This window comes from Hemiscyllium ocellatum, chromosome 18, assembly GCF_020745735.1.
Source record: "Hemiscyllium ocellatum isolate sHemOce1 chromosome 18, sHemOce1.pat.X.cur, whole genome shotgun sequence".
NCBI lineage: Eukaryota > Metazoa > Chordata > Chondrichthyes > Orectolobiformes > Hemiscylliidae > Hemiscyllium > Hemiscyllium ocellatum.
Genome location: NC_083418.1, coordinates 51230024 through 51253352, shown reverse-complemented (window position 1 = coordinate 51253352; position 23329 = coordinate 51230024). Strand labels below are relative to the sequence as shown.

At 40.9% G+C, this 23329-nt stretch overlaps 1 protein-coding gene across 2 annotated transcripts in view; it reads left to right on the top strand.

Moving 5' to 3' along the window:
• The window catches only part of lrrc56 (leucine rich repeat containing 56), a 134754-nt gene extending 112165 nt beyond the window's left edge, over positions 1-22589 (top strand). For both annotated transcript variants that reach the window (XM_060838536.1, XM_060838537.1), the window contains 6 exons: positions 3414-3478; positions 8338-8477; positions 10348-10529; positions 15116-15425; positions 18495-18693; positions 22272-22589. In XM_060838536.1, the coding sequence (XP_060694519.1) occupies positions 3414-3478; positions 8338-8477; positions 10348-10529; positions 15116-15425; positions 18495-18684 (887 nt within the window). In that variant the 3' untranslated portion in view covers positions 18685-18693; positions 22272-22589. The remainder of the gene's footprint in view (positions 1-3413; positions 3479-8337; positions 8478-10347; positions 10530-15115; positions 15426-18494; positions 18694-22271) is intronic.
• The last annotated feature ends 740 nt before the right edge of the window (positions 22590-23329 follow it).

Sequence of the window (23329 nt, the reverse complement as noted above, 5' to 3'; positions counted from 1 at the left end):
ACACTCTTCGCTGTCCACTACACCTCCAATTTTGATGTTATCTGCAAACTTACTAACTATATGTCTTATGCTCGCATCCAAATCATTTATGTAAATGACAAAAAGTAGTGGGCCCAGCAACGATCCTTGTGGCACTCCACTGGTGACAGGCTTCCAATCTGAAAAACAACCTTCCACCACCACCCTCTGTCTTCTACCTTTGAGCCAGTTCTGTATTCAAATGGCTAGTTCTCCCTGTATTCCATGAGATCTAACCTTGCTAATCAGTCTCCCCGGGGAACCTTGTCAAACACCTTACTGAAGTCCATATAGATCACATCTACTGCTCTGCCCTCATCAATCGTGATCTATCCTGTCTATACCTGACATATGCTTCCTTTTTTTTCTTAACCAAACCCTCAATTTCTTTCGTCATCTAGCATTCCCTATACCTACCAGCCTTCCCTTTCACCCTGACAGGAATATACTTTCTCTGGATTCTTGTTATCTCATTTCCGAAGGCTTCCCATTTTCCAACCGTCCCTTTACCTGTGACCATCTGCCTCCAGTCAGTTTTCGAAAGTTCTTGCTTGATACTGTCAAAATTGGCCTTTCTCCAATTTAGAACTTCAACTTTTAGATCTGGTCTATCATTTTCCATCACTATTTCTGCAGAAGGATCGCTGAACTCAAAACATTAGCAATGCTTTCTGCCTCTCCATGGATGTTGCCAGACTTGCTGAATTTCTCCAGAATTCTATTTTTTGTTTCAAACCCAGTACTGATACTGAGGAATTAGTTGGTAGCCAACAAAAGATGGTGTTGCACTTAAATGCTCTGCTGATGGGCAGTTGTCCTGGGGAAAAGGGGCTGACCATGATGGTACTCAGTGATCATTTGGAAATACAAATAGGGCTTGCTTCTTCAGCATTCCGGCAACTCCTTGGTAGTGGCCACTACGGCATGTATTAGCATCACTAAAATCCTGGATATTGTTTGAGGTTCCCAGTATCTGCAGAAAATGTAACTCTCATCTGCACTGACAAAATAGGTCACAGGATTTCTTTCTCGGGTGACTTACAGCAGCAACAATATGTTATTGAGAAGAAGGGAGCACAAATCAAAAGTTATGGCTTGTTTTGGGAGGGATGAGCTTTATTTTCTTCAAGAAAACTAGACTCCAGGGCCATAGATCCAACTCTGGGGAAAGTTGTCCTCTTAGGGACATTAATATATTTCTCAAGGCATCCCTGTTACAGGACACACCAGCACACGAGAAGGGAAATTTGAAAACAAATTTAACTCAATATCAGAAATAATTGAGGAACATCCTATCGATACATGGTGTACTTAAATGCCATAAGATATAGGCGCAGAATTAAGCCATTCGGCCCATTGTGTCTGCTCTACCATTCAATCACATCTGACATGTTTCACAACCTCATTCTCCTGCCTTCATCCTGTAACCCTTGATCCCTTTACTAATCAAGAATCTATCTACTTCTGTCATAATGATTTGGCCTCCACAGCCTTCTGTAACAATGAGTTCCATAGATTCACCACCCTCTGCTTGAAGAACTTCCTCTTCATTCACTTCTAAAGGATCATTCCTTCACTCTGAGGTTGTGCCCTCAGGTTATAATCTCTTATACTAGTGGAAACATTTTCTCCATGTCCACTCTATTCAGGTGTCTCAGTGTTCTGTAAGTTTCAATCAGCTCATTCCCTCATCCTTCTAAACTCCATTGAGTACAGATCGAGTCCCCAACCACTCCTCATATGACTACAAGCCCTTAATCCCTAGCATCATTCTTGTCAACTTCCTCTGGACTCCTTCAATGCCAGCATACTTTTCCTTAGATATAGGGCCCAAACTGCTCACAATAGTCCAAATGCAATCTGACCAGAGATTAAAACAGTCTCAGCAGTATATTCCTGCTCAAGAGGATTCTAGTCCTCTTGAAATGAAAGCTAACATTGTATTTGCCTTCCTAACTGCCAAATGAATCTGCATGTTAACCTTAATAGAGTTCTGAACTAGGACTCCTAAGTCCCTTTGTGCTTCAGATTTCTGAAGCCTTTCCTCATTTAGAAAATAATCTATTCTTCCTACCAAAATGTATAGCCTCACACTGCCCACATTGTATTCACCTGACACTTTTTTGCCCACTCTCCTAGCCTGTCTAAATCCTTCTGCAGCCTCTCCACTTTCTTAACCGTACCTTTGTGTCATCTGCAAATTTAGCAACAATTCCTCAGTTTCTTCATCCCAATCATTAATGTATAATGTGAATACTTGCAATTCCAAAACTGATCCATGCCAAACTTGACTAGTCATTTAGCCATCCTGAAAAAGACCCACCTATCCTCATTCTCTGCTTTCTATCCATACCAGTAGCTTGCCCATAACACCATGGGCTCATTTTATTTCACAGTCTCCAGTGCAACACCTTATTAAAGGCTTTCTGGAAATCTAAACAGATAATGTCCACTGGCTCTCCTTTGTCTAACTTGCTCATTACCCATCATAGAGTTCTAATGGATTTGTCATGCACACCTCCCCTTGATGAAGCTGTGCTGACTCAGCCCTGTTTTACTATGTACTTTCAAGTACTCCACAATCTCAGCCTTAATAATGGACTCTAAGCTCTTGATCCGTTAAAAAAAAGTTGCTTCATTATTAATGAAATTGCCATCTCCAGTCCATTAGCATTGAGGTTTGTGTATGGAGCAACTTATTAAAGATTGACTTGTTCACAAAGCTATGAGAGATTTTCTGATCTTTCCAGTCTAAAATCATTATAATGTTTTAAAATTTTATTTTGTTGATCAAAAGCACAGAACAAATCCCATTTGCTTTGTCACTGTCAATTACAAGGGGAATTGGGAATATAAAATGAAGTATAGACCATTATAGTGAGACCATCAGACAACAAGAGCAACTCCAGGCAACAGAAATCAATTTAGATCAATCTTTCCACATAATGGACTGAGGGGGAGTTGGAGGGGAGAAGTCCCTGGTTTTTAAGAGGATTGAGAGTACCTGAAGGGACCCTCTGAGAATCGCATGATCCCCCTGGCCCCATGTTAGTGAGATGTAGTCCCAGTGACCCTATGAACTCAGTAATATTGGAGTCCTCCTGCCATAATCACAAGTGTTATGGACACAAGCACCGAAGAGGAAAAGTGAGTAAGTAGTTTAGAATCAACTCCTTTCTAGAGATGGTGTGGGGAATGTTTAAAGCAAGCTACCAAGGAAAATGATAAGTCCAGGAATCTTGGTAAATTTCAGGAAAATGAAGGGCCATCAGAGGGAAGAACATGGGTGATTGAAATATGGAGACACACATCAGTTCTCCCAAAGTAGTTGTTTCCTTAAAAGGTATATCCAGAAATAACAGCCTTACCTAATGTCATCTTAATTTTCTTTCCAGGTGCCAGCAGCATATTTTGTGGAAATCCTGTCACAGCTCTTCGAGCCCGGAGGAAGAAGCAAGGTGTAAGGCTTTACTGTGCCTTTTAGACAGTGTTTACATGAAGTCCAACATGTGTTGTGTTGTGTATCTCTAATTCTTGAATTCTGTCTGCCATGTACAAAAATATTCCAGAAAACGTTACACCCATTGTTTGAAGCATGTTCAGGATTCCACAGCAGCCTGGACACACCAGCTCAGTTGAGTAGACAGAAAGTGTCTTGATCAGAGTAATGCCTACAGTATGGAGACTGATCTCCATTTTAATTCAAATAGGCTTGGGATCTGCATCCCTGCCCAATCTATGGCAAACAAAAATCATGCCCCTTTGCACACATGAACTAGTTCATGTTCCCTACTGGCACAATTGCTGATTTATCTGCAGAGGAAAATATATTTTTCCATAAATAAAAATATCATTCAGTTCCTCTGGAATCCAGCAAAGCCTACCCAACTGCAAAAATTACTCAGAATCAACTTCAGAATGTGCTTCATGTTTTAATTTATCTCTCAAATCTGTTAAAACAATTTACCTCTAATTACTTTGTTATCCTGATTTAAAATGTCCAAGCCAAGTTATATATAACTCCCTACAACAGCAGAATAATAATACGTTGTGTTACATGGTATAAGATGCTCTTATTGTAAAATGGATTTTCCATGTATCTCTACCCCCTCAGATTACTGTGAGCATTACATGGGAAGTCACACCAACATGTACTAAAAATTCTTAATCAACAGAAAAACAGTACAACATGCCAATCTGTAAAAACCCAACAGTTCAAGTCTTCTCAAATAGTCCAAATCATGTAAGGAAACATTTTGATTAACTGTGACTCAGTGATAGGATATAGACCTCTGAGTCAGAATATTTGGGGTCATGTTGCCATTAGAGATTTTGGTCTATAATCTAAGCTTATATTTCAGAGGTGTATGGAGGGATTGCTGCACTGCTGAGGTGGGAGATGGGAATTTGTTTTTATTTGAGCAATAAATCAGCATCAATATATAACTAAAGCTTGCGTATTATAGGTTACTATATGATAAATATGAAAGTCAGTAATTAGAATCCCACCTCAGGCTGTAATCAGTCCCTAAATCTGTCCCACCTCCATCTCTACCAACTACAAAAGCTGTTCAAGGAAATCTCCGTTTATATTTTATTTGAGGCGGCATGGTGGCTCAGTGGTTAGCACTGCTGTCTCACAGCACCAGGATCTCCGGTTCGATTCCAGCCTGGGGCTGTCTGTGTGGAGTTTGCACATTCTCCCCGTGTCTGCGTGGGTTTCCCCCCACAATCCAAAGATGTGCAGGTTAGGTGAATTGGCCATGCTAATTTGCCTGCAGTATTTTGTGCATTAGTCAGAGGAAATGGGTCTGGGTGGGTTACTCTTCGGAGGATCAGTGTGGACTGGTTGGGCTGAAGGGCCTGTTTCCACACCGTAGGAAATCTAATCTAGATCGAAACTTATGTCACATTTCATCTCACTATCAAACTCACCATGGACTACTCTCTACTATCTGTCTCATTCTTGGACACATGCATCTCAGCACCACACTGTACCGCAAACCCACAGACAACCTCACAATGCTACACTTCTCCAGCTTCCACCCAAAACATTAAAACAGCCATCCTCTATGGACAAGCCCTGTGCATACACCAATCTCTTCAGATGAGGAGGAACATGACGGGCACCTGGAAGTACTCGGGATGCCCTCATAAGAATGGGGTACGATTCTCAACTCATCCAACGCCAGTTCCAACGTGCCACAGCAAGGAACCGTAATGACCTCCTCAGGAGACAGACACGTGCTGCAACCAACAGGGTACCCTCCGTTGTCCAGTACTTCCCAGTAGCTGAAAAACTACGCCATGTTCTTCACAACCTGCAACACATTATCAATGAGGATGAGCACCTTAGCAAGACCTTCCCCTCCCCTCCGCTTTTCGCCTTTAAACAACCACCAAACCTCAAACAAATCATTGTTTGTCGCAAGCTGCCTGGCTTTCAGGACAACTCCTTACAACCCTGTCATGATAGATGCTGCAAGACATGTCAGAGTGTGGACATGGACACCACCATTAGACGTGGGGACACCTCCCATGTATGTGGCAGCTATTCATGTGACTCAGCCAACGTTATCTATCTTATACGTTCCAGGCAAGGATGCCCTGAGGCATGGTACATTGGGGAAACTGAGCAAAGGCTATGGCAACAGATTAATGGGCACCGCACAACAATCAACAGACAGGAGTGTTCCCTCCCAATTGGAGAACACTTCTGTGGTCCAGGATATTTGACCTTGGACCTTCATATGACCATCCTCCAAGGTGGATTTCAGGACAGGCAGCAGCGAAAAGTGGCCGAGCAGAGGCTGATAGCTAAGTTCCGTATGCACACACACACTCACTCTCCTATACAGACACGGACACTCACTCACATCCCTACAGACACACACACTCACACATGCACCTCCTCACAGACTTAGACACTCTACACTCACATACATACACATATACACTCTCTCTCTCACTCAGAACCCCTCATCCCAGACAGACACACACATAAAAACCCACATGCACACATATACTTTGATAGGGTGAATTTGTACTTGCAGAGTTACATTGTGCTTTGCTCAAAAGCTGCATGAATTCATGTAAGACTCTGTTAACTCACTTTTTAGCTTAGAATCAGTCTAAACAATATGGCCCAGACAGAGAACACAGGGGGCTAACACCTTCAACATATTATCTAGCTAACACCAATTGTTACATTTAACTTGAGAGTGTAACTTTTAAAAAAAAAACGTTTTGTGACTTACACATGAAAGAAGTGAAACTATCATGGTATTCGAACAGATGAAAGACTCGATAAACAATCAAAGTATTTTTCAATGTATAATTTCAGCTACATCACATTGTAAAATTTTGCTATAAATTCTGTGCCTTACAATTGTGTCCTCCACAATCCCCGATGAAGGAGCGTCGCTCCGAAAGCTAGTGCTTCCAATTAAACCTGTTGGACTATAACCTGGTGTTGTGTGATTTTTAACTATGTCACATTGAGCCTGATTAGTGTAATTGCAGTGAAAATTCTCAATCTCTTTTGATTAGATCACCAGACTAAAGTTTGAGAACTGCTGATATAAAGCCTAGTTCAAAATTGAGTTGCCTCCAAGTCGCATCATTTTGGTTCAGATTATTTAACTTGCTGAGTTAAAATCCTGGAACTCCCTCCTTAACTGCACTCTAGGTATAGTCCACCACATGAATTGCAATAGCTGAAGAAGGCAGTTAACCAAGGGCAATTAGTGATGGGCAGCAAATGGTACATGCCAGTATGAAAAAACATCAAATTCTGCACCAGTATAATTATTTTCAAGAGTGTGTGTTGTCCATCCATCTCAAATTGGTGTCCATCTTACACCTACTGAGAAGGAACATTCTGCTACCCACAATCAACTTTTGTGTTATTTTAACCTCTCTTCACTTTTGTTGACTACTATTCACTGCTTTCCTATTTCTTATCCCCTTCCTCTAAATCTTCTGTCTGTCTTTTAATTTCACTGCTCATTTCTGTTCTATTCTATTTTCTGTACTCTATATAAAAAGTTTATTTTCCAGTACTTCTTAAATTTCCTTGTCATGGTTCTTTATTAAAACAAAATTTCTGCCATTCCTCTTATGCTGAAAATTCACATTGATTTTTGTAGTCACCAGTGAGGAATGACCTTCCAAGGTGACTTGCTAGGTTGCACCCAAAACACAGGAACCAGACTGGACCAACAGCCAGCTCTGTCAGAAGAGGGTAGAGGCAAGAAAATATACTAGTGATATGCCATCTCGAAGATCCTAATACCAATAACTGGAGCTCTGAAGAAAGGTCCCTGGACCCAAAACATTATAACTCTGTTTTCTCTCCACAGATGCTGCCAGATTTGCTGAGTTTTTCCAGCAATATTTTTGTCTTTGCATCTGACTTTCAGCATTCGGAGTTCTTGGATTTTTTGGTATAGACTGTAGATTATTATCATCTACTAGGATACCTGAAACCAAATTGAACTAGGGACAGATGATAATAATATGCTCATTAAGTGATACCTGGGTGAGCATTTGATAGATATATGAATATATATGTGTATAAACTAGGAAACCAGACCGTGTGGCACACCAGTAGCATCCCTACCTTTGAGCCAGAAAACCCAGGTTCCCAACTGCTCCAGAGTCATGTCATATCATGTCTGAACGTATTTTTACTGGTACACCTGTACGGTCCCTAGATTTAAGGGGAGGCAAGGCATATTATGTCCAAACAGATTTGATTAAAATAACTATACGTGGGATACCAGTAACCTGTGATGTTAGAGTTGTTTGATGTGTAAGGTGAGGTTAATAGGAAAAGATATGATAGCTAAACATTAACTATTTTCACTGGTTGGAAACTCTAGAACCAGGAGACATAGTCTGAGAATTAGGACCAGACCATTCAGGAGAGATGTTAGGAAGCACTACTGCACACAAAGGATGCTAGATATGCAGAACTCACTTCCACAAGTGGCAGTGGATGCTGAATCAGTTGTTAATTTTAATTCTGAATTAGATAAATTTTTGATAAGCAAATGTAGTCAACAATATGGGCCAAAGACCAGTGAATGGAGTCAGGCTAGAGTTCAGCCATTGAATGATCTTTTTGAATGGTGGAACAGGATAAAGGGGCTGAATAACCTACTCCTGTTACTATGTTCCTAAATAAAACTCTGACTGGTAAAGTTTGTGCCTGGATTCTGCCTAACCTACTTTTACCCTTTGGTGTTTAAAATTGATGAATGTTGGAAAAATATAGTTGTTGCAGATTTGCTATTAATTATTGGTCATCTTTCTTAGGTATCAAGTGATGGAGCAGGGAACTGGTTCAGTCCGTATACACACTTGCCAGAACATACCTATGATTCACTAGAAATCGATAGCAGAACCCGAGATGATATTTTTGCAGAACTGAGAGCTTGGCGGAACGAACACAGTAGGTAAGTATTATTCTGAAAAAAACTGCATGTCAGAATTCCCTAAATCGGAAAATTATTAATAAAGGAAATGTTGGGAACTTTAAATTAGTAAATGCCGCTTAGCAATTTTAGCACAATAAGCTATCCCAAATGCTTGACAAGAGCAGTTGTACAGGACATTGGTTAGGCCACTTTTAGAAAACTGTGTACAGTTCTGGATATTATTAAATTGGAGAGGGTGCAGAAAAGATTTACAAGCATGTTACCAGGAATGGAGGGTTTGAGTTATAAGGAGAGGGTGGATAGGCTGGGACTTCTTTCACTGAAGCGAAGGAGGTTGAGGAGTGACATTACAGAGTTTATAAAATCATGACATATGAGGAAAGGCTGGATTGACTGGGCTTGTATTCGCTGAAATTTAGAATGAGAGGGGATCTCATAGAAACATTTAAAATCATGAGGTCAGCAAAGATTTACAAGGATGTTGCCAGGGTTGACAGTTTTGAGCTATAGAGAGAGGCTGAACAGGCTGGGCTTTCTTCCCTGGAGCATCAGAGGCTGAGGTGACCTTATAGAGGTTATGAGGGCATGGATAGGATAAATAGACAAAGTCTTTTCCCTGGGGTGGCGGAGTCCAGAACTAGAGGGCATAGGTCTCGGCTGAGAGAGAAAAGATATAAAAGAGACCTGAGGGGTAACTTTTTCACACAGAGGGTGGTATGTGTTTGGAATATGGTCTGACAAAGTGGTGGAGGCTGGTACAATTGCAACATTTAAAAGGCATTTGGATGGGTATTTGAATAGGAAGGGTTTGGAGGTTTATAGGCTGGGTGCTGGCAGGTGGGATTAGATTGGGTTGGGATATCAGATTGGCATGGACGGGTTGAACAGAAGGGTTTCTTTCTGTGCTGTATATCTCTATGACTGGACAGGTTAGATATGGGAAGAATGTTCGTGATGTTGGGGAAGTACAAAACTAGGGGTCACAGTGTAAGCTAAGGAGTAAGCCATTCAGAACTGAGGTGAGGAAGAATTTCTTCACTCTGAGAATTGTGAACTTGTGGAATTCTCTCCCACAAAAAGTTGTTGAGGCCAATTCATTAAATATATTCAAGAAGGAGCTGATGTGACCCTTGCAGCTAAAAGGATCAAAGGGTATGGGGGAAGGCAGGAACAGGATACTGAAATTGCATGATCAGCCATAATCATATTGAATGGTGGTACAGGCTGCCAGGGCCGAACGGCTTGCACCACCTATTTTCTCTGTTTCTATGAGGGTCATAGATAAGGTGAATAGCAAAGGCCTTTTCCCTAGGGTAGGGAAGTTCAAAACTAGGGAGTTTATTTTGTAAGATGAGAGAAGAAACATTAAAAGGGACCTAAAAGGCAACGTTTTCATTCAGAGGGTGGTTCATATGTGGAATGAACTGTCAGAGGGAGTAGTTAAATACATGTATGGTTACAGGTCTGTCCTGATATTATTTCCAATGGCTTAAGGACAAATTCTGCTGGGTAACATGTCCGTAAAGCCACTTGATAAGTTTTATCACATTTAAGGTGCTATACAAATGGAATTTGTTATTGTTACATGTCCGTGTTAGTGTGTGAAAGGAGATATCCATATGCATGGATGAGGAAAGTGTTAGGCTAGTCAGTGATACTTGCTGTGATAGACCAAAGCAAGTAGCAGAAAACTACTTTGCTAATGAATGCAGATTTAAGACATTTGAGATTCCTGTTGAGAATACAAATATTTGTTACATATATTCACATCTGCAGAATCTATCTGAAATAATAGATCTCAAATAATTTTTATTTGCCTCCAGTCTTAATTTTTAAAAATTCAATACCTAAGAGCTAAGCAATGACATTTATATAACTCCTCCTAAAGGCGCCTTGAAGCTATTTTGAAGGAACAAGAACCACAAGTGTTGAAGATTGATCATAATGATAATGATGTCCTGAGCATTCATTCAGGTGATGAGGAGAAGAAAGATAACTGCTCTGATGAATGGACTGGCTCTGTTTCACAAGAAACTCCATGCTTGTCGCCTTTAGTCACTTCATCCCCAAGTAGGTTGGATTCATTTGATTTAAAATGCAATTTTTTCACAACTGAAAGCTGTTAGAAACTATTCCAAAACATTTTGACTAGCTGCCTAAGTGATTAAACTTACCTTACGGTTTCAATTGGTCGTTTATAGATCACAACAAAATGTAGCTCTTGAATCACAGATTCACACACAACAAAAGGGAGGTCTTTCTTGGTCCTGTTCAGGTCCTTTATTGGTCAGAGCATCAAGTATAGGAGTTAGGAGGACATGTTGCGGCTGTAAAGGACATTGATTAGGTCACTTTTGGACTATTGTGTGCAACTCTGTCTCCCTGCTATAGGAAAGATGATGTGAAACTTGAAAGGGTTCAGAAAAGATCTACAAGGATGTTGCCAGGGTTGGATGGTTTGAGCTAGGAGAGATGCTGTATAGGCTGGGGCTGGTTTCTCTGGAGCTTCGAGGTTTATAAAATCATGAGAGGCACTGATAGGGTAAATGTACAAGATCTTTTCCCTGAGATGGGGGAGTCCAGAACTAGAGGGCATATATTTAGGGTGGGAGTAGAAAAATGTAAAAGGGACCTAAGAGTCAACTTTTTCGAGAAGAGAGTGGTGTGTGTACGAAATAAGCTGCCAGAGGAAGTAGTGGAGGCTGATACAATTACAACATTTAAAAGGCATCGGGGTGAATATATGAATAGGAAAGGTTTGGAGGGATATGTGCCAAATGTCGGCAAACTGGACTAGATTAGTTTAGGATATGTGGTCGGCGTGGACAGGTTGAACCATCTGACTCTATGACTCTATTATGCCAACATATTACTCCTCTTTAAAGTATTTATCCAATTTGCTTTTGCAAGTTTATGTTGAGTCTGCTTTCTGTAAATTCTACATCAAAATAACTTGCTGATAACTTTTTATTTTATTCTTTCTGCCTTAGGTCATGTGCACTACTGTTTCCTTTTATTCTTTTGAGATGTAGGTATCACTTTCAGGACATTTATTGGCTTTAAACTGAGTCACTTGCTACAGCTATTTCAGAGGACTGTTAAGAGTCTGTTTCCACCTATAGTGAATGAGAGAAACTGATGAGTAAGACACTATAGAAGCATGGTGCATATGGGTAATGAGTCAGTTTGGGAAGAAGAACATGAGAAAACTCACTTAGGGAACTCTTGGAGGGAAATGCAGGCAGGACTGAATGTTTGTGGATCTGGTGCCAACCAAGTGGGCTGCTTTGTCCTGAATGGTGAAAACCTTCTTGCGTATTATTGGAGCTGCATTTATCCAGTCAAGTCAATTCCATCTAACTCCTAACTTGTGCCGGTAGATAGTGGACAAGACTTGAGAAGTCAGGGGGTAAGTTACTCGCTGCAGTATGCCTAGCTTCTGCCTTGCTCTTGTATCTACTATATCTATATGATGAGTCCAGTTGAGTTTCCAGTCAATGGTAACCCCCAAGATATTGATAGTGGGGAAATTCACTCAAGGTAACACGACTGAATGTCAAGGGGCTGTGGTAGATGGTCTCTTATTGGTGATGGTCATTGCCTGGCATTTGTGTGGCATGCATGTTAAAAGCTTGGAAATTGTCCAGATCTTGGTGCAGTTGGACATAGATTGCTTCAGCAGCAGAGGAGTTTGCAAGTGATGCTGAACATTGTGCAATCATCAGCAGTTCTGACCTTATGATGAAGGTAAGATCACTGATCATAGAATGTCTACAGTGTGGGAGTACGCCTTTCGGCCCATTGAGTCCACACACTCTCCAAAGAGCATCCCACCCACCCACCCAATACCCGCATCTCCCAAGGCTAACCCATCAACTTGCACATCCCTGCACATCCCATTCATGGAGCAGCAATTTGCTGCTGCTTATCTTTTGTGTGCAGAACATATCTGGGCAGTTTTCTACATTGTTAGGTAGATGCCAATTTGTAGCTGTTCTTAAATAGTTTGGCTAGGAGTCCAGCAAGTGCTGGAACATTAGTCTTCAGTACCACTGCCACAATGTTTTCAGGGCCCATTGCCTTTACAGCATAAAGTGCCTTCAAATGTTTCTTCACGGGGAGTGAAGACTGGAATCTGTAATGCTGGGGGCAACTGAAAGAGGCTGAGATAGCTCACCCAATTGGCACTTTTTGGTGAAGATATTTGTGAGTGTTTCATCCTTATCTTTTGCACTAATCTGCTGGGCTCTCCCATAGTTAGTGATGGAGATATTTATGGAGCCTCCTCCACACCTGACCTGTTGGTGTTTTTTTGACATGGTTTCTCCCAGCCTTCTGACTTACAATCTGTTGCTACATCACGCTGCTAGCCAAAGTCCACCAGAGCCAATGGTCATCCCCAGCTGCACCAAAGTTGCCAGCTGACTGAACTCAGCAGCAACCCCTCCTCCCCTGAAATTATAGTCAGAACTGCAGAATGACAGATTATGATTCATAGCAAGCAGGACAACATGGGATCTGTCAAGCTGTATCTGAACCAGAGCACCCTCTGCCACTCAGCCCAGGCAAAACCTAGCAGCTTCCTGCTTCCTGATACTACTACAGCCACATTCCGCCGCAGGAGCCCTGACACCTTCACAGACCGAGAACGAGGATAAAAGGCCATAAACTCAGCCATGACTACTACCCAATCAGCTGGGGAAGGAAAGCCGATGCCCCAAGGAGGCAGCAACAACCAAGAAGAACAGGCATCCCAAAATAAAAGCACCAAGCAGCAGCCAGAAGCAATTGACAGCCCCAGCAAGAACCTCAGAGTCTAATGGAATTGATAAGCTTCCCGCCCTTCCCCCAATCAAAACCCACCTGGCAGCAGGAGATGCAGCAAATAGAATGCTTCAATTTTCCTTTTATATTTTTAATTTAACTTTAAGTTTTTTGATTTGCCAGTGTAGAAATTAGGCATTTAAAGTACTGTGTTTCAACTTGGGTTTTACAAGTATAATGTTTTAACTCCCTTTTTATTACAGAATGTTTCATAGAACCTAAAACCAGTTTTAACATAGATTCCTTATGGAATTGATGCTTCAAAATCACTTTACTTAAGGTCACAATTTTCAGAAACACAACTCTGACGTTAAGTATTTTCTTTTTGCATGTTAACAAGTTACAAGGAATATCCATTTATCCGTTTGTGTGATACAGGTGAGGAATATTTGTGTCTTTTTAACCACTGGAGGTCGGTTTTCACTCTGGGTGTAACCAGCCTGATGACCGACTTGACACTGACATTTTTTACAAACCCACCGACTCCCACAGCTACCTGGATTACACCTCTTCCGACCCTATCTCTTGCAAAAATGCCATCCCGTATTCCCAATTCCTCCGCCTCCACCGTATCTGCTCCCAGGAGGACCAGTTCCACCATAGAGCACACCAGATGGCCTCCTTCTTTAGAAACCGCAATTTCCCCTCCCACGTGGTTAAAGATGCCCTCCAATGCATCTCGTCCACGTCCCGCACCTCCGCCCTCAGACCCCACCCCTCCAACTGTAACAAGGACAGAATGTCCCTGGTGCTCACCTTCCACCCTACAAACCTTCACATAAACCAAATCATCCGCCGACATTTCCGCCACCTCCAAAAAGACCCCACCACCAGGGATATATTTCCCTCCCCACCCCTTTCCGCTTTCTGCAAAGACCGTTCCCTCCGTGACTACCTGGTCAGGTCCACGCCTCCCTACAACCCACCCTCCCATCCTGGCACTTTCCCCTGCCACCGCAGGAACTGTAAAATCTGTGCCCACACCTCCTCCCTCAACTCTATCCAAGGCCCTAAAGGAGCCTTCCACATCCATCAAAGTTTTGCCTGCACATCCACTAATATCGTTTATTGTATCCGTTGCTCCCGATGCGATCTCCTCTACATTGGGGAGACTGGGCGCCTCCTAGCAGAGCGCTTTAGGGAACATCTCCAGGACACCCGCACCAATCAACCACACCGCCACGGGGCCCAACATTTCAACTCATCTTCCCACTCTGCTGAGGACATAGAGGTCCTGGGCCTCCTTCACCGCCGCTCCCTCACCACCAGGCGCCTAGAGGAAGAACGCCTCATCTTCCGCCTCGGAACACTTCAACCCTAGGGCATCAATGTGGACTTCAACAGCTTCCTCATTTCCCCTTCCCCCACCTCACCCGAGTTCCAAACTTCCAGCTCAGCACTGTCCCCATGACTTGTCCAGATTTGTCCGACCTGCTTAGCTCCATTTCCACCTATCCACTCCACCCTCTCCTCCCTGACCTATCACCTTCATCCCCTCCCCCACTCACCCATTGTACTCTATGCTACTCTCTCCCCACCCCCACCCTCCCCTAGCTTATCTCTCCACGCTTCAGGCTCACTGCCTTTATTCCTGATGGAGGGCTTTTGCCCGAAACGTCGATTTCGCTGCTCGTTGGATGCTGCCTGAACTACTGTGCTCTTCCAGCACCACTGATCCAGAATCTGGTTTCCAGCATCTACAGTCATTGTTTTTACCTTGTTGTTTTTACCAAAGAGAATACCAGCCTACTATATGAGCCTGTACTCATACTGTAATTCCTTAAAGACCTAATATCAGTCTGGTGAATGTGATCAGTGATTTTCTCTTCCAGATTTTTCTCCCGATATGGAAAGCTTGCTGGTTGCAGACTTTAATCGAACATTGTCTCCCGTTCCTCCTTCTCCTCAAGAAGTATCTGCAAGATCACAGAAAGTACTTGACTTTAGGGTTAGACGTTTAAGAAGGCCTGTCCAGGTCGAAAGTGAATCATTGCAAGAAGGAGATGAGGACTCTGCTGTGTTTGATGAAGACAAAGAAGCTGTATATTCACATGAAGTTAAATCAAGAAGTAAGCTTGAAGACAGGATCGAGAGCCTAAGACCAGTTTCTGGACCAGCTACAATCAGATTAAGAAGTGTGAAGTATGAATCCTCTACAATACTACTTCTTTCATTCACATTTTTATAACATCTGGCTAAATCTCATTCTACCAGAATATCATTGATAAAGTTGACATAAGTAAGAATAGCTAGGTTTGTTTAAAATAAGGCAAATTTGTTTCACGTATTCCTTTCTTGGGATGTGAGCATTACTGGCAAGGGCAGCATTCTGTTTTTCATCCCTAATTGTCCTTGAGTGATGGCGAGCCTTGAACAATAAAAGCAAAAGGTGTAGAATCTCACAGTATGGAAGGTGGTCAATCGACCCCTTGAATCTCTATCAACTTTCTGAGAGGGTTACCTAATTAATCCACCACCTCTGCTCTTTCCCACAGCCTTGCAAGTTATTCTTTTTAAAATTATAAGTATACTCTGATATAACAATTTAAAAACCTGGTGCTGTTAATGGCAATGTTGTTTTCATCATATTTTCAGTCTATAAACAAGGGGAAAAATACAGTCAACATGCATGTATCATCACAATGATCACATAAAACTCCTCTAAGAAGTAATGAGCCAATTAAATTTTACAATTAAAATATTTGTTACTCTGATTGTAGAGTGAATAATATTTATTTAAACTTAAAAACTGAAAATGTGTTGCTGGAAAAGCGCAGCAGGTCAGGCAGCATCCAAGGAACAGGAAATTCAACATTTCGGACATAAGCCCTTCCTTTTCCTGGATGCTGCCTGACCTGCTGTGCTTTTTCAGCAACGCATTTTCAGCTCTGATCTCCAGCATCTGCAGACTTCACTTTTTCCTTTAAATTTAAAAAGACCACTTTGAGCAGGAGGTGGACATGTGGTCACAGAGTTAATATTGCAGAAGGCAGCATAGTGACCATGATTTCACAGTGCTATTGATCAGTCTAAAGATGTTTGCACAGTTGGATTGTGCATCAAGATAATGTTTGTAATTGCATTCATTCTCCATTTCGCATATTGAGAGCAGTTTTTGGCCCCCTTATCTAAGGAGAAAAGATCCCATGGATGAAAGGCTTGTCATATGAGGAGCAGTTTAGATTAGATTACTTGCAGCACGGCCAGTTCACCTAACCTGCACATGTTTGGACAGTGGGAGGAAACCGGAGAACGCAGAGGGGGCCCACACACATACGGGGAGATTGTGCAAACTCCACGCAGACAGTTGCCCGAGGCAGGAATTGAACCCGGGTCCCTGGTGCTGTAAGGTAGCAGTGCTAACCAATGTGCCACCGTGCCGACCCCAGGACTCTGGGTCAGTATTCAGTGTAGTTTAGAAGGATGGAGGGTGGATCTCACTGAAACCTATAGAATACTGAGAAGCGTGGAGAGAGTGGATGTGGAAAAGATGTCCCACTAGTAGGAGAGACTAGGACTCAAGGACACAGCCTCGGAGTGAAGCATGGCCCTTTAAAATTGGAATGAGGTGGAATTTCTTCAGCCAGAGGGTAGTGAATCCATGGAACACATTGCCACAAAAGGCTATGGAGGTCAAGTCATTGAGTGTATTCAAGACAGAGACAGAACATCTAAGAGGCATTTGGATGGGTATATGCATAGGAAGGGTTTGGAGGGATATGGGCCGAGTGCTGGCAAGTGGGACTAGATTTGGTTGGGATATCTGGTTGGCATGGACAGGTTGGACCAAAGGGTCTGTTTCCACGCTGTACATTTCTGTGACTCTATGATTAGTAACAAGGTAAAGGGTTACAGGGAGAAGGCAGCAGAATGGAGTTGAGAAACATATCAGCCATGACCTAATGGTGGAGCAGAATCAATGAGCCAAATGGCCTAATTCTATTCCTAAATCTTATAGTTTATTATTCCAAACTCTCTGTCATGACAAGCAACACCGTCAATTTGAAATTGGCGAATGACTCAAAAATAATGGCATAGTAGTGTAATGGGTTATTTTGTTGACTTACAGTCCGGAGAACAAGACTTCAAATTCTGCTCTGGATATTTGAGAATTTGAATTCAATTTTTTAAACATCTGGAAATAAGATGCTGGCCTCTGTACAAGTGACCATGAAGGTGTCAAATTATAAAATGATGTCTGCTTCTTTAAAGTATATTAGGGAATGAGTCAGTAGGAGAGAAAGGAGACTGTAATAACATAAAAGATTGAGTGTGTGCAGTAATGTATGTTACAAGTTTCCTGTGGCACTCAAATTGTGTTGTCATTCGTAGGTGCAATGTAGACACATGCCAACTGCAACGACAAAAACAGGAAGTTATCTAGCATGATACTCAGTTATCCCAGAACAACTACAGTTGAGCAATTAATATCAGCCAGCATCCATCCCCGACACCATGAGAATGAATTTTAAAATACATAGTAACTTAAATACTAATTGACCCAAATAATCTTTCACTACTTTGCATTTTATTGCAAAGTCACATTCTCTTCAATCATTTCCATATCATGACCACAAGAGTACCCATTTATTGCCTCTATCATAGTTTACATGCTGCCGTTGAACAGAATCTTCAGTCGGCAAATTGGGAACACTAAACATTATCACTTTAGTTCTGCTATTACTGCTAACCACTACAGCACCCTGTTTGCACTACTGGGTTCTTTTCACTCCTTGCTGCGTCTTTGCATTGCTAGAGTTTCTGCAAACTTTCTATTGTCACTGAAGCCATATTCAGTGGAATGAAGTTTCAGCATCTGGCCTGGCACATGGGAATACTGTCATCTCAAAGTTCCTGCCACAGGTCATGGACCTCTGTGATTTGGAAACATTTGAGTATCTTCAATTGTGACTAGATCAAAATTCTGTAATTCCTTTCCTCATAGCACTTTGAGTGTACTTACTATACTATGAACTGCTATATTTCAGGGGCAGTTAGGGATAGGCAATAAATGCTGGCTTTGCAAGCAACAATGCCTTCTCAAATAATAGTGGAAATTAAAACATAAATGTTTTCACAACATCAGAAGATTTAAGTTTCAACTGCAGCCCTCTATTTGCTACCTTGCTAAAACTTGGCAGTGAACTGATGTATCAGATTTTCCTGCCTGTCTGAATGAATTACATGTTACGTATATATTTTCATTGACAGGCCAAGTGTTGATAAAAGGCCTCAAAAAATTATTGACAGTCATCAGCCAATAATTCGTTCATCTACAAAAACACCTGAAAGGCCTCTCTCCCTGAACCCTGTGCGACCCCTGACTGCTAAGGCTGCACTGCAGCGATTGCCAAACAGACCATTGCTTCTGCCCAACAGAGGAAACAAGACAACAAGCTGATGGTTACAGGTATAAACAGACTGTTCCATGTACCTGAAAGAACACTGAAATGTTCGGGTCATTTTTAATGGAGCACATCAATCTTTTGTTTAGAATGTTCAATGCAAAAATTATGCCTTAGAGCTTTATAGCCCTGGGATAAAAATTGAATTTCATGATAATTTCAATCTCCTTCTCAAGTTTCCTTACCCTTCAATCATCCTTAAACTACTATCTCCTTTTGGATTCTTCTACCAATATGCACAGCTACCTCGCTGTTTTGATGTTTCCCTTGGCTTCGATCACTAACATTTAAGGCCTGACCCAAACCTAGTATTCTTCAATTGTTACATCTCCATACACCTCTGAACCCCATGACATTGTGTGATCTCTGAGAGGGGGAAATAAAACTCCTTTCCCCCTCCACACCTACATCACTTGCATTTAAATTTCTGCTTAGCCTTTTTATTTTCTGTTCACTAAAATACCCCTACAGATCCTCAATCAGTACCAGAACTGGCTTAACCTTCATTACGCGACCATGCTGAACTGCATCAAGCTTTGCCAACTTGCTAGGTCTGTACTGAAGTGCTAAAATGATCTTTAACATTTCCTCATCCAACCCACAAAACTAGGCCCAGCCCTAAACTCTCATTTGTCCTAGATTTATTTCTCCATCTCCCTCATGCCCTTGCTAAGCTCATCACAGCCATGTGACCTACCTCTGATTTCCTTCATTCCTATTAAACTTTTGAATATCCAATTTCCCCTTCTGGGTTTCATGCTAAACAATTTCATTTGTTCAGACCACTATTCTTCTGCATTTCAAGAGCAACATCATCCTTAACAGACCCACCCAGCCTATAGCCCCAGTTTACCCTCCTCTTTTTGATGTTCATGGTGTCCTGTGGTGACTATGTATATAGTTCTACCTCCCATCATCTCTTGTCTCTCTTCACCAGTCTAGTGCCCCAGTGCTGCCAGATTGCTTGCCTAATTACCAGGTTTTGGAAGACTTTTTTATTCATTTCAAGGGGTCTGGATTTTGCTGGCTATGCCAACATTTATTGTCTTTCGGTTATTGCCCTGGAGAAGTGGTGATGACATATTTCCTTTAACATAAAATTGTGAAGTTGAAATCCCTGACCTTCACTCCCAGCACAAGTTCCATTTGTCTACTGGACCACTGCCTCAGGCTGAATCATATTGTTTGCACCCTTAAAATCCTGCTCAACTCTGAGCTGAAATTCCAAGCCTATGTCCTTATCAAAGAAGCTGCTTATTTCTAACAGTGTGATTTTACCTGCTTCTATTTCTACCTCAGCTAATCTATTGTTGAACCCTTCCCTGTGTATTTGTGGCCTCCAGACTTAACTACTAACTGTTTCCCTAACCTACCTTCTATTGTCCACTCTCTGTAAATATAAATTCATCCAAATATCCCATTCATCTATCATTCAAACCCACTGTCCTTGCTTATTTAATTAATTTAAAATTCTCAATCTTGCTTTATGTTTCATGGTCCCTTCCCTCCCCTCTCCCTATCTCTCTTTTATTACAGTCCTATTATGCCCTCCCCAATTCCAAACTCTACTTTTTCACAGCCACATCTGTCTCCAGCATTACAATGATGCCCTTAGTTAAGTACCCGCTGGAATTCTCTTTCTAAACTTCTCCTGCTTTTTCACACTTTAAAGGCAGTCTTCAATTCCAGTTCTCTGATCAAACTTTGAGTCAAGTCTAATATCTCTTTCCTAGGTTCAAAATCCATTTTTATTGTTCTCACACTTTGTGAATTGTCTCAGGATTGTGTTTACATTAAAGGTGCTATATAAATGAATGTTTTCGATGTTATATTGCATTTGGCAACAGATAAGCTGTATTACAAATTGTAAAAGAGGTTTGAGAAAGGTTTCTAAAGAATCATGTCTCGTACTATTTTTAAATCTCTTTAATCTGTTTATGTTGTACAAAACAAAGCACAGATATTCCAACAAAATGTAACTGTGTAGAACAGTGCCTGGAATTGATTGAAACCCTTCTGAAAAGTCATGGAGACAAGTGTTAGTTTGCTTATTTCAACAAAATACTTTGTTCCAAATGGAAAGTCAGAGTTAACAATGTCTAAAAACGGAAATGTGTAAAAGACCCAGCAATAAAAAAAAACCTGACACCAGGACAGTCAGAATCTATGGAAAAAACAGATGACCCTCAGTTTCAAGTACTGAATCTTTTATCCAAAGCTCCCTTTATTTTCTTCCAAAGAAATAAAAATGATGTACTATAGACTGTCTGTCCTTTCTGTGGATGTTAATTGACCTGCTGTGTCTTTGGTTTTGATGAGAAAAACAGAACTGGAGAGCAGAAAGTGAAAGATCAGAGGAGATTCTGCAGATGATCTGTCTTAAACAGTCATTAATTATCCATCCATAGCTTCCTTAAATCCTCTATCTACAACCTGTATAGTCCATTCTACATATTCATTACCCTGACAGGCCATACATGCTAATGTTAAGAATTTAGATTAAAGATGGCTGTGCTGCATCACTGTTCAAAACTGGAACCTAGGTCCTATGTTCCAGTCTGTGGCAATCTCAAAATATATTGTCTGCATTAAAATCTTATTAGTTCATTGGATTTGAAAATAATTCATGACGTATCAGGAAAACAAAGTCATCAGGATTTAGCCTAATGTTGAATCACCCATGTCACAAGCTGAATTGTTTTCAAGTATCATACTGTTTCAGAGTTATCACATTTATTATCTTAGATTAATATACAGATATTAACAATTAAGATAATGTACCTTTTCTGTCAGTACCTGTGGGGTTAATTGTTGCCATTATACTTCCAGAAAATCAAATGACTCACCCCATCACTTGGGAAATCATATGCTGTACACTCATATATGGATCCAAGATTTAATAATTGTTCCAGTATTCCATTCTGCTCAACTAAAGTGATTACAAAAAAAAAATCCTTTTGCATCATTTATGATAAAGGAAAAGCGCATAACCATTTTGAACAGAAATTGGATTTGCAGGGAGCTTAATTCATCAGTGTTTACGATAAATTGCAGCAGCCAGTTCACCCATCAGTCATGGCTCCTGTCCCTAATGCCTTCATTTTAAATTCTCATCCTTGTTTTCAAATCCTCTCATATCCTCATTCCTATCAATATGTATAAACTCTACCAACTCTACAACACTCCAAAATATCTATGCTCCTACATTTCTGGTCTCTTGTGCATCTCTGATTTCCATAAATTCATCAACCATGATATCATCTGCTTGGGCCTTTAGGTCTGAAATGTCTTCTGTAAATATCTTGCACCTTTACTTCTCTTTTAAAACAATCCTTAAAACTTGCAACTCAAGTTTCTGATTTTGTGATATCTCTTAAGTGGCTCGATGTCATTTTTTTGACATGTTAAGTATCTGGGGGGATATTATTATGTTAAAGATGCTCTCCAAATGCAAGTTGTTCTTCACATTTCTTTGCCACATTGTTGAAGTAAGTGTTCTGCATGTTAAACTGTGGTGGACTCTATTTTGTAGAGCTTATTACTGTCTGCTCTTAATGTGATGCTGCTTTTGTTTACTTTGTAGCAGTTCTGGAAAGTGACGTCCAATTTGTGCTTCGTTGTAATGAAAACCTTTTAATTAAGACTTTTGAGCACGGGAAAAGAAGAAACACTTTGTACTACACTTGTCTTGCTAGTTTCAATTCTGGTCGTGGAGGTGAAAAGGATGGGTAAGCCAGTCACACACATGCCTGTGTTGTTGTATACCCACACAGAATTAACATATATTACTGTTTAAATGGTTTGCTGTTGCAGATCTTTATAAACCAACAAATATACAGTCACATTACCTGACTTACTGTACATGTTTACTAACCCTACTGTATTTTCCGAAGAAGATTTAATGGTGAACATTTTAAATTGCTGTCATTTTAGTGTTAATCAGTTATGACAAAAATCAGACTGAAGTAACAAAAGTGACGAGACTTGAAAGCAGACCAGTTACACAATTAGTTGCCTGGACTAATTTCCTGTGAATGTTTCTTGTGGTTTTCTTAAGGAATTACATCAGAATAGTATAAACCAAAATTAATCTCTTGTATCCCCCATCCCAAGAAACATGCACATATAAAATGCCTATGTGTGTACAACTTATTCAGACATATATTTAAATCCCATGCATTCACACACATTTGCACAAAATATTCAATCACACATTAAGTAAATGCTTGCAATCCCCATCCTAGGCCTCCAAGCAACAAACACAAGGTTAAATATTCATACATGCACAAATGTACATAGACCAAAGTTCATGTGATGTTTTGCTTTTGTTTCACAAAATGTGGCCATATGAAGTTCCCACACATGATAATAGTAGGTGGCTAGGTGCATGTTACATCCTCTAATAAGGTTGTGCTCACTTTAGAAATGAACATAATTTACACTTCAAAGCCCAGGAAGAGCTGTAATATTGTTAATGTGAATTAACAAGCAGCCTGTGACATTCAAGTTAAAGCAGCTTTCTCTGTAGCATGCTTTGGATCAATAGTTCATGCAAATGGAAGAGAATAGTGAAAACAAAAACACAGTAAATGTCCTTTGAAGATGGTGACTGTCATAGTTTCCCTTTTAATATTTAACTAT